This window comes from Drosophila melanogaster, chromosome X, assembly GCF_000001215.4.
Source record: "Drosophila melanogaster chromosome X".
In the NCBI taxonomy this organism is placed as follows: domain Eukaryota; kingdom Metazoa; phylum Arthropoda; class Insecta; order Diptera; family Drosophilidae; genus Drosophila; species Drosophila melanogaster.
In genome coordinates this window covers 18,561,566-18,573,053 of record NC_004354.4, presented here as the reverse complement: position 1 = coordinate 18,573,053, position 11,488 = coordinate 18,561,566, and the positions used below count along the sequence as shown (strand labels likewise).

General features: G+C 45.7%; 1 protein-coding gene and 1 non-coding gene across 6 annotated transcripts in view; both read right to left on the bottom strand.

Moving 5' to 3' along the window:
• Window positions 1-244: 244 nt before the first annotated feature.
• The window catches only part of Bx (Beadex), a 57,382-nt gene continuing 46,138 nt past the window's right edge, over window positions 245-11,488 (bottom strand). For 3 of the 5 annotated variants that reach the window (NM_001272759.2, NM_167625.3, NM_001272758.1), the window contains 3 exons: window positions 5,916-6,358; window positions 5,418-5,543; window positions 1,328-2,490 (listed from right to left, as the gene is read on the bottom strand). In NM_001272759.2, coding sequence (NP_001259688.2) covers window positions 2,118-2,490; window positions 5,418-5,543; window positions 5,916-6,358 — 942 coding nt within the window. In that variant the 3' untranslated portion in view covers window positions 1,328-2,117. Of the gene's footprint in view, window positions 2,491-5,417; window positions 5,544-5,915; window positions 6,359-6,429; window positions 6,749-11,488 lie in introns of those variants that run through there. The other 2 variants (NM_078678.4, NM_176758.3) reach the window with 2 other exon arrangements.
• Window positions 7,219-7,290, bottom strand: tRNA:Pro-CGG-2-1 (transfer RNA:Proline-CGG 2-1). The gene has a single exon. It is a non-coding gene; the product is annotated as a tRNA-Pro (tRNA).

The following is an 11,488-nucleotide window of genomic DNA, read 5'->3' as shown; positions in this document are numbered from 1 at the left end:
GTGGATTTCAAATTGGCAGCAACAATGCCGTGATTAATGGCCGTCAAAGCGAAAGAGTCAACAAATGTCAAGCGACAAACTGCAATTGGCAATTGGAGGGAGGGGGGGTGGTGGTGGTGGTAAAGAGGACCAAATCCCAAAAAACCCCATACCATAACATATACCATATACCATACTATACCATGGTAGGAATCCCTTGGCCCGCGATGAAATGAATGCCAACACAAGTGCGGGTTAATTTTTTCAAATGTTTGTTAATTACATTTATTGTTTCCTTTTGTTTTTGCATTTGCATTTGTTTTTATGTTTTTTTTTCTCTCGTTTCTCTTTAGTTTTGATTTCTTTCACTTGCAATCGTTCTGGCTGCTTTCATTATTACTGATTGCCGGCCAAAACTCGGATTATGGTTTGTTTTTGTAATGTATATATATGCACGTATATATAAGTCTAAGCGGGTTTATCTTACACTTTAGATATTTTTGATTTAACTTTATGCCTGCTCTCTAACAATACAATACAAAAAAAAAAATATTGGATAATCGCTCTTACTTATTTCCGATTATTAGATATTATTACGATATTTAACATAGTTTCGGTAATTCGATAGATAGGTAGTATTGTTTATCGCTCGTAGATGATAGACTGTTGCTTATACACACACTTTGGTTTCTCCCGTACTTAGTATATTCGCTAGCTCCTTTCGAACGCTAATTACGCATATTGATTAGTGTTACATTAGATTGCAAAAAAAAAAAAGGATTAATAAATACATCCATATTGTAACTAGTTCGCTTGGTTATAGATATACACACGCACGCACACAAATCCTTAACTTTACATCGACCTATCTTAGGCGCTTTACATCTAACGCGCTGGATCATCGTGGATCTGGCCATCATACCTCATCTACAATCCATCTAGAAATCATCCAGCTCCAGCTACTTCTATACAACGTTCGCCGTGGAAAGAACATTCTTTAGCCTCGCACTAAACTAAACTTAAATAATAATCAACAACGTTGCTCCAACAGACTTAAAATGGAATTAGAACAAAAATCATGTGTGCTTAAGTCGTGTGCAGAATGTCTCAATATTTACACATCAAAGTTCACTTTTGCCAATTGCCCTCTAGCTCCTCTAGCTCCTCATCATCTATCTCTCTTCATCTGACTCTACTCTACGATCCTGCGGCTCCTTCGGATTCGAAGGACACATGGAAAATCGAACAGTGATCGGTGGGGATGTTTAGCTCTCTCGATTTCGCAGGTCCACAAATCCGATTCTCTCCACCAGGCCGCCCTTGTCATTCATTCCACATTCATCAGTTTAGTCCTTCGTTTATTTTTTTTTTTTTTTAACTTTTTGGCACTGCTTTGAATTTCTTTTGGCACCGCACGCTTCGAGCGTGAAAATAAAATTATTTATGCATATACATAGATAAATACGAATATATCTATATGGAGTATGTAAAAAAAAAAAAAGGATCCCGCTAATACGTCAACAGTTTACAAGGAAAATATGTACAGTATGTAGTGGAAACGAAAATAAAACTAGTTTAAAAACAAATGGGGCGGTTATTCTCGAATAGAACTAAGTAAACATATTGTCTCTTAAATGTTAGGATCTAAAAATGTCTGCAAATTCAGCAAGTACTTTTCTGTAGGCTAACTAAACTAGGCCTTTAAAACTATAAAACTTGAACTCAGTCAAAGCAAACGAAGATTTGAATATCGATTCTGGATTTCTGCATCCTTTCCGCTAGCGTTTTCTCGCCCGTCGATTTCCTCAGTTGCGGTTGTAAAACTTTCTTTGGTAGCGCTTGCAGCCGCTTCCGATGCTGCCAACGCCTCCTCCTCCTCCTGCCCCTCCGCCTGGTCCACCGGCGGATCCTGCTCCTCCTCCTCCTACTCCTCCACCGCCGCCCATTCCTAGGCCCAATCCCATGAGCTGTTGCTGTTGCTGCTGCTGTTGGTGATGCTGCTGATGCTGGTGCTGATGCTGCAGCCCGAAGCCCGAGTAGAATTGCTGACTCGCCGCTCCAACTCCAACTCCAACTCCAGCGCCGACTCCAGATCCCGGCACAACAGCCCCAGCGGCACCCATGCCCAGGGCTTTATTTTAGCTGGACGCGCCCAGTTGATTCTTCATATGGGCAGCGGCGGCGGCGGCAGCAGCAGCAGCGGCAAACGGTGAGCCACCGCCGGTCGGTGTCTGTGGGCCATTGTTGTTGTTATTGTGATCGCCAGGGGTGCGCGGTCCGTTGACCATGCCCACGCCATTCACATTGCCGCCACCGGGTCCGCCGCCCAGCAATCCACCAGCGGTATTCTGCGCCCCAGCCGCTCCCGTCGGTGAGCCCTGGCCCAAGGAGGAGACGTGTCGCTTGAGCATCGGATGATTGGCCATCGATGCGAAGACCAGGCGCTCCTCATAGTCGTACTCGCAGAGTATCTTGTTCTCGCACAGGTAGAAACGGTCGCCCACACAGAATCTGAAATAACCGGAAAACGGCAGTGGTTAGTACTACGGCACAACAAGTCGCAAAGGAAGTGGAAACGATTTTTCCACACGCTTAGGCAGACCCAGAAATCGGTGGGGGGGAATCAAAGGCATAAACACAACGACAAAGACAACGACAGCAACGATGAGCGATGACAATTGACAGCGGTTATGGCGACTGTAGCTGCCAGCCAGCCCGGCAACTCAGGAACTGTCGTCTAAAAACAAAAGCAAAACGGTTCCAAAGAACAAGGACAGCTACTCAGGGAATGGCAGACGGGGCGGGACCGAAACAGGACCAGCACAAGGACAAGGAAGTCAGATAAGCGCTAGGCAATGTCGCTCCGCTGTCAGCAACAGTTGGTGTGGCAGGAGCATGGGTCTGGAGCAGAGGAGCCTGGAGTGCTGGCTCCACTTCGGTTGGAGTACGGAGTCGAGAGTGTACATTCAGCCAACTGCAAATAAAGTTGGCTCCCGGCATGGAGCCCTTTGTCAAAATATTTATGTTAGCACCTGTACGGATGGCGGAGGCGGATGCCACGCCCACTCCGGCCAACAGCAAACAGATACACTCGATGCAAACCGAAAGGGAGCTCGCATTACAAACGAAAAAAGCCGAAAAAAGAATACGATTCACTTGGGGATGAGATGGAGTCGCGTTGAGCAGACGAGTTGATGTCCTTTGAAACCAGCTAGATCTGGTATTGAAAAGTGAGAAAGACCAACGATGATTGTGCTTATTCCTTAGAATAAAAAAGACAAGGGGTAAACGTTTAGAGATACTACTACTACTACTTTCTTATCCGCTACAACTTGCAAGTTGCCTCGAACTTTATCCATCCTTTCCATCACATATTCTGCTATCCTGATGCAATACTCTACGCCCTCCTCCTCCGCCGGCGTATGCAAAAAAGAAACGTTTAAAGTTTGATTCCCCGAGGAGGACGGGGCACGGGAACACACTGCATCCGTTTTGGTAAGGAGTCTGAGTAAATCAGCTTACAGCAGACTTACAGCGGATATGAAATTTGGCTTTTGATTTACGTCAACATTTTGTTGGCCCGCTGCTTTCGGTTGCGTGGCCAAATCGATTGACGGCCCATGTGGGCGTGGCAGGGAGCAGTGCACAGAAATCTGGCCGGCCGGAGCGGGCAAAAAAGCGCTTTGTTTATCTACCAAAACAGGGCAACAAAAGTCCATGAAAACGAGTCAACAAAGTCGAAACTTTTGCTTCTTTTGCCGCTGGCCTGGCATTGAGCGCACCTGTGACATGGCGATGGCGATGGCGATGGCATTGGCATTGGCGATGGCAATGGTGATGGCTATGGAAATGGACACGGACATGTTGATAAGTGAGTGCCTCTGTGCGGGACTCGCACATCCGGGCATTTCGTTCGCCTCCTCTCCGGCTCCATTCCCCGTCGTTCACAAGAAACCAACAGCAAATTGTCAACAGGAAGCACACATACCAAAATAAAATGGGGGGGAAAAAAAATTGTGAAAAATTCGCGTGGACGAAAGATTTGACTTGGATGCGACTCCAATCGCAGGAGAGCAAGGATGTCGTCGTCCAGTGCTGACGACAGGAAATTATGCAAACCTCACCGACGACTGCAATGCATTTTGCAGCATTTCCCAAACAGCAACAGGACCCAGGACTCAGCGGTAGGACTCAACAGGAAAAGTCTTTTTGTTTGCCAAATGAAAGCCCGCATTTTAAATGTGGCCATTCGAACCATCCGACCAACCAACAAGGCGGAGCGAAGCAGCCGCTGGCCATGTGGCCACGCCTCAATGGATTTTTTCGGCAATTGAATTAATTTACGTGAAAAATTGATTAGCAACAGGAGGGGATGCATCTCCACTGGTCATTTTTATGGATAACGTGGTGAAATATGGGATAACCATGACCCATCATACTCTCAATCTTTTGATATTAGTCTAAGCTAAATTTGCATTAGTTCTATATTATATTATTCTAGCGTAAACAGGATTATAGAAAAGTCAAAAGTTAACCATAATGGCATCTCCGCAAGGGTGAACTTCTCCAAGTTCGTTGCTCCTGTTGCATTTTTAAAGCCAATTCTCGGCAATGCAAAAACAAAGGGCCAGCAGGAGCGCAAAAAGCGGGGAGATTCCCGGATAAGGAGCGGTGGCCAAACGGGTGGAGACGATTCTCACAATATGCCAATATGTTATAACATTTATTTCAATATTTTTTACCAGCCAGCACCGTGTGGCGGCGCTTTTAATATTTAATGTTCGCTCCCTTGTTGCGTTGCACAATCGACGACTATGCCGGAGGTTTCTGGTGGACCGGGAGCCACGAAGGCATATGTGCGCCCTCATTATTAATGCAGAAACCCGAAACGAAAACGAAACCAAACCAAACCAAACGAAACGAACCGGCCAAAATGGAAGAATGAGACGCGACCCCATCCACCGGGCAATCGGGCTGCAGTTTAAAGCTCTCCAGAGTGACATTTCACGAATTGGCCAAGTCCAATAAAATATTTGAGGCCTTGGAATGCTGGGCGTTGACTTGATGGCACCCAAAAGGGTTCGGTTCGTTCGGTTCGTTCTGTTCAATGCGAAATTTATGCGGTTTTCATAGAAAACGTATGACACTAAAGGGCCATTCTTCCCACCCCGTTTGTTTAGCCGTTAGCTTGTAAACGATGGCAATTTGCTGTCTGGCGGCACGTTAATAAAACTTCAAGTGCCACTTTGGGCCCGCTCCGATGGGCCAAAGATTAAAAAGGGATTCATGTGGCCACCTTCAATGCGAATCTCTGTGCAAATTGCCCATAAAAATGCATGCGAAATCGTTTAGTCGCTTCTCCCACACAATGGATGATGTATGGTCTGCCCCACAATGGGGCAATGGGCCAGTTTGGCCAAATTCCTTTCGATGCTCACCTGTGGTTACACTGCTGACAAGCGAAGCACTCCAAGTGATAGACATTGGTCCTTGCACGCATCACCATCTCGAAGGCTGGGATCACCTTGCTGCAGGCGGCGCAGTAGCCCGTGTTGCCAAACAATCTGCGGGGAAAAGTTATGAACAGATTAGTAAAAAGTTTGAAGTTTATATGGTTTACATGGTTCTGACTTCTTTAAGTAAACATCTTTACTCTTTGCTATTAAATTGAATATGCGTAAAAAAAAGCTTTAGGTAGAATAGGTACTGTTTAAATATAAATTACTCTTAGCAAGAAAGCTTCTTAAAGTCTTATAAAACTAAAAATAAGTCACAGAATATAATGAATACTTTATCTATAAGCATTATAGACCTGAGTTCTCAAGAATTGGTATCATTTTTAACTTCTAACATGACTAATGAATACCATCGTCTATTATACTTCTAGGTATATTACACTATCAAATGGTTTTAGTATTTCTTAAATCGCAGCTAACCTCAAGTAGTCCCGCTTGCAGAGCATCAGGTTGCCCTTGGTGTAGAGCGTGGAGCCCACCTCGCCCAGGCGGCAGTCGCAGCAGCCGCACTTGAGGCAGTCCTCGTGCCACAGCATGTCCAGGGCGCGGAGGAGATAGCGGTCCTGGATGTGCTTGCCGCAGCCGGCGCACAATTGGCTGCCGTTGTTGTTGTTATTGTTATTATTGTTGGCAGCGGCGGCGATGCTCTGGACATTCCCGTTGCCATTGTTGCCGCCACCGGCACCGCCGGAGTTGACCACATTGACCACGTTCCCATTGCCATTGGGATTGGGCCCGTTGTTCTGGCCACCGCTGTTCATGCCGGCGTTGCTTTGCTGCGACTGCTGCTGCTGCTGCTGCTGTTGGTTGGAGGAAAGCCCGACGAGACCGGGTTCGGTTTTGGTAATGTCCATAGTCATCATCTGCAAGGGGACAGGAGAAGATATAGTTATTACTCAAGGTTCCATCGCCGGAGTTTTGTGTGTGTGTGTACATTAAGGCTACCGAATCCCTGGTAATAACTGTAAGCGGAAGGGGCAAATCCCCAGGGCCACTGATAAGCGTACTGGGGCACGTATTGCCGCAGGATCGCCTGCTGCTCCAGCTCAATCGACTGCACGTGGGGCACGAAGAACTTGTCCATGTTGTAGAAATTGACGCGTTCTTCATCTTCGCAATGCATACTAGCGTTGTAGAGGTACTCCATTTCGATGTTTTCCTGTTTCCTTCGATTTCAACAGTTTTCTTACAAAAATGACCCGCGAAAGATCAGAAAGCTACTGAGTCTTCTTCTAGCAGTGTTGGCAGTGTTGGCAATACACAAACAAAATAACATTTTATGGCGTGTAAACTATCGTATGCTACTAAGTTCTCAAAAGAAAATAGCTCTTTTGTAAATAAGATGCACTAATCAATGCATTGGACTCATAAAAATAGTTTGGTAATTGTATTTTTGTTATATCAAATAAATTTTTTATAGCATTTTCCTTATTGTAAATTTCTTCAAGTGTCGGCCACTGGCAAAATGTAACGGCAATTATCAGCTGTGGCACAGTGTTGTGAAATGCGCGCCTCTGCGATGGCGTCAGTGTACAAAAGATCACTATTATGCAGCATACTTTTGGGCTGACCACTAAAGTGCACATTGGATTCGCACACAATTCGCAAACTATGCAAAATATTAATACCCCTTTGAAAATGCAATTTCCACAATGAAATGGTGTAATATTCATATTTTCATGACATATTTTCAGCTGAATAAAAAAAAACTACTTCTTCACTTGGGCTCGTCCGGGAATTGAACCCGGGACCTCTCGCACCCGAAGCGAGAATCATACCTCTAGACCAACGAGCCTCGTTGAATGACCCGCTGCTAATCACCCAATAAAAAGTTAGCGATCGTTTTTCGTACTTTCTCCTTTCGTTCAGCACCTTGCTAAGAAACTCAACCAGCGATGTTAAGGAACTTGGAATTTTTTTTTTTGGCCAATTACGATAATATCCCATATTTTTGGACTCTCTTCAAATAGTGCTCGTAGCCCCCAACATAGTATGTATGTATTATCCTCAACTGTTGTCGCCCGATAACGTTGACGTTAACAGAAACCAGCAAAGCGAGCAGCCAACAACAACAAATCAATACAAACAAAAGGCCCATTTACCCATACACAATTTCGTGGAATGCCAAGCGGCGATTTAAAATAACGAGATTTATGACAAATTGGCGCCCCCCATCCCTTGCCAACGCTAAATAGTTTGTTGCAATGTGCAAATTTCAGCAAGCAGCGAGGAAACCCTAAAAATATGCAATGCCAGCGATGCCGCAATGCACTCACTACACTGAACAATGCGGGGAATCATTGCATCATTTTTTTTTTCAAGAAACAACAAATAATATTTAATATTTATATATAAAAACAAGAGATAATTGTGTTCCTAAATGTCCTTGGCACAAAGTAAGAAGCTTATTTGGAATTTAAAATAATCTGCCTGTCAGCGAATCTCTTCAAAGTTTCAGTAGAAACTTTAAGTACTTTCACATTTTATTTTTCACAGTGCATCATTCTTTGCCCGCCGCAGAAGTTGTACACACAATGTGTGCCGTGTCTGGTTCTGCCTTTGGCCGCCTCTCTTTTCGCTGATTGCCCTCGTCCGTGTCCGTTGTCGTCCCTTGTCCGTTGCCCCTGTCCGTTGCCCATCGCCGGACAACCGGGCCAAATGGCTCGCATTAAGCCCTGCGCCATGTAGCGCCAACTGTGACCTCGACTTGACCACGGCCCAGAGAGTGGGCGTTGTGGGTGTAGGGGTTATGCAGCTGCTGGAAATGACTTTAATTAGACGGTCGCCTCCGATCCCCAATACCCACGTGCCCCCTCCCATCGCCAGTGAGTCGTCGGAGGGCGGGTCGAAAAGTCATCAGCAGTTGATGCCCGCCGGCCAGTCGACGGGGGCATCCAGAATGCCAGATGGGTTGGTGCAAGTGGATGCCTGGGTGGCTGCCACTGGACTGCTGCGCCGCCGACTCATAAAAATTCAATCAAATCAATTTATGTAAATTTAACGCGACGTTTCAAACAATAACAGGACCGGACTGGTGGACCGTAGGAGTGCAGGCCGGGAAATGGGAAATGGGGTATGGGGTATGGGGTATGCAGCGCATCAAAACTCAATTTTGGCAGCTGCAACATGCAACGCCAATGTGGCAGCGCAGACTGCATTGTTATTTAGTTTAGACAAATGAAATCGAATGCTAAACGCTGCTCGGAAAAGCGCGCGTCCATATTAGAATTTCATTTTCAATTGCATTGCCACCAGCGAACGCCCATTCACTGCCAAAGTGGGCGTGGCTGCATGAATGCTTTATCAGGCCACCGCCTTCCTTTCCACATTCCCAACCCCCCCTACTGCAGTTTCATAGTTTTGGCAAACACCCCCACCGGTTTTTCTCTGTGTGCTGGGGACGCTCAATTAATTTATGCATTACATTCCCACAAAATGCTTTTCAATTTGCATCCAATTTTGGAACGATGCAGAGATAGGCCGCTGGCAAATGATCTCGCTGCTGCTGCTGGCAGTTTGATTGATTGATTGACTCACCCACTGACTGACTGATATGTAATTAGTTTAGTTAGACCACGATCGAAGTCTTTAAATCCAGCGCTGATTTGTGCCTAACAATGGTCCACTAAGGATTTCTCCTATTCTTCGGGAAAGTGAAGTAAGTTAGGGCAATTAGAGCAATAGTCCCATCAAGAACTGAAACACATGTTTGTCCAAGGGTTCGGAGTTGTCTTCTATTATTTTAGCTTTAAACGTTGTCTTTTCATATAAGCAAGGCTTCGATTATAATTATTATTTTACACATTATTCATTAAACGCACTTCTGATTTCGTAGTGCCCCAGGCTGGGAAATCCGGAATTCTTCCGTCTGTGGAACCACCCTGGGCACCCCTCATTTCCGCTCCCCTAAGCTCCTTCCTGCCCACCACATTCCCGTCCCCCGGTCACCGAAAAAGCCTTTACCAAACTAATTGCGCGACCAACGACACTCATTAAAGCCAATCAATATTCAAATTTCACGTGCCAGGTGAGCTGGTGAGCTGGTAAGCTGGTGGACTGGTGGGCGGTTCATCGTATTCCGGTCAGTGGTATAATACCCGAGGGTGCCTCCTCCTTGTGGAGACCCGCTGGCGTTTTCACAGTTTAGTTTGCTAAGCGAAGGGTAATGGGGAATGGGCCGCGGACTGCGGACGAGCGGTTTGGGTTCGTTCCGTTCCGGACGAGGCGCTCTATAATTATGCATATGCATGTGACCCAAGTTAGTGGCAAGTTAAACCCTTTTTAACCCCAATTCGTGGCACAAAGCCAAGGGGGTTTGCTCCTCTGGAAATTACGGGTTTGCACGCAAGTTAACGGAAGTTACTTGCTTGCTTACTGGCTTGGCCAATACCACCCCCCCCCCCCTCCGTTGCCTCCTTTGCTCGTTTTGGCCCTTTCTTTCTGTTTTACCTTCAAGGCAAACGAACCTCTTGGAATTGAGCTGATTTCTGCGGTCAGTTATGTTCTTTATGGTTTATTTATTTGGCCGCTGCAATTTTGTGTCACGTTTAATGCACCTTGCAACCGGGGGTTGGCCCTGCGCTTAAGGGTTCTCCACTCATGTGGAGCGCTTTTAATGACACTAATTAGTGGCGGGGCTCATGTGACAAACGCACCAAACGGGCGGAAGCGGGTGGAGTCGGCTTGAAAAAGTGGAAAATGGGTAAAGGGTTAAAAGGAGGGAAAATCACGCGGCTGAAATCCAACGAACAACAGCTGTGCACTGCATCATCCCCATCCTTAATTGGTAATTAATTTATTTTGCATAATTTTTCGCGCCGTCGTCTCTGCTTCGGCAGCCATGCACATTATGCCGCTGACATGTGAGCAGAGTGTGTGTGTGTGTGTGTGTGTGTGTGTGTGGGGAGGGGGGGAATGTTTCATTTTGGGGGGTTGTTGCACATATATTTACTTTACACACTTTGGCGACTCGCGGGGCAGTTCGGTCACAAAGGTGTCAAAAAGTGCGAATTAAGTGCGAATAAACGTGCTGAGCGTGCAGCGGTAGAGACAGCCAGGACCACGCCCCCTCCAATCGGGCAGCCGCCCCTGCAACACCATCACCCACCATCTGCACCACCTGTCTCGCGCATTGCGAAAATTTGCATCGAGTCACGAAAAATAAATGTAAATTTAATTTGCATACGCAGCGCTGGAAAATCGCGTCTCGGGAGTGGGAAAATATTTATAATGAAATTATGCGAATAAAAATGCCAAAGGGTAATGAGGGATCCTTTGATCCTTTTATAATAATTGATTAAGCAGAAGTGTGAAGCCTTGAGACAGTATTTACATCATTGTGCATATATTTTGATGGGGTTTTTTTTTCTTAAATTTGGCAAAAACTTTAATGGAAATCGTTAAAAAAAAAGAACAGCGGCAGGAACTTTCACATACACGCTCGCTAGCATCCAATTCCGTTAGGAATGTCCTTTGGCCATGCAAGGCTTCGCAGGACGTCCGCCCCACTGCCAACCCCCAACCACCCACTTTCCAGGCCAACTTATGCACAACAAGAACAAATTACCAGCAACAAAGGCGGAGGTAGAAACAAAAAAGCCCAAGGAAAAATAAGGAATGAAAAACGTCAAGTACGCGACATGAAAACTAAAAACAAAGCCACGACCATCGCACAAAACAACAACAACAACAGCAACGAAAAGTATAAATAACGAGAAGGAAAATTAAAATAAAATAAAAAAGAACAACAAGAAAACAATCAAAATTCATTTTTAATTTTTATGCCATAAAAATGCAAACGAAGACGCGGTCCGCAGGTGGATGGTGCGGTGAAATGGTCACCAAAACGGCCAGGCACGAAACTTCTCATTTCCAGGACAAAGTCCAACCAGCCAAATGGATGGGGATGGAGAATGGAGATGGTATGGGCGATGGGTTTTTGTGGAATGGGGAGCATGGAAACATGTTGCGCAACAAGGCAAAAACGTCCTGCA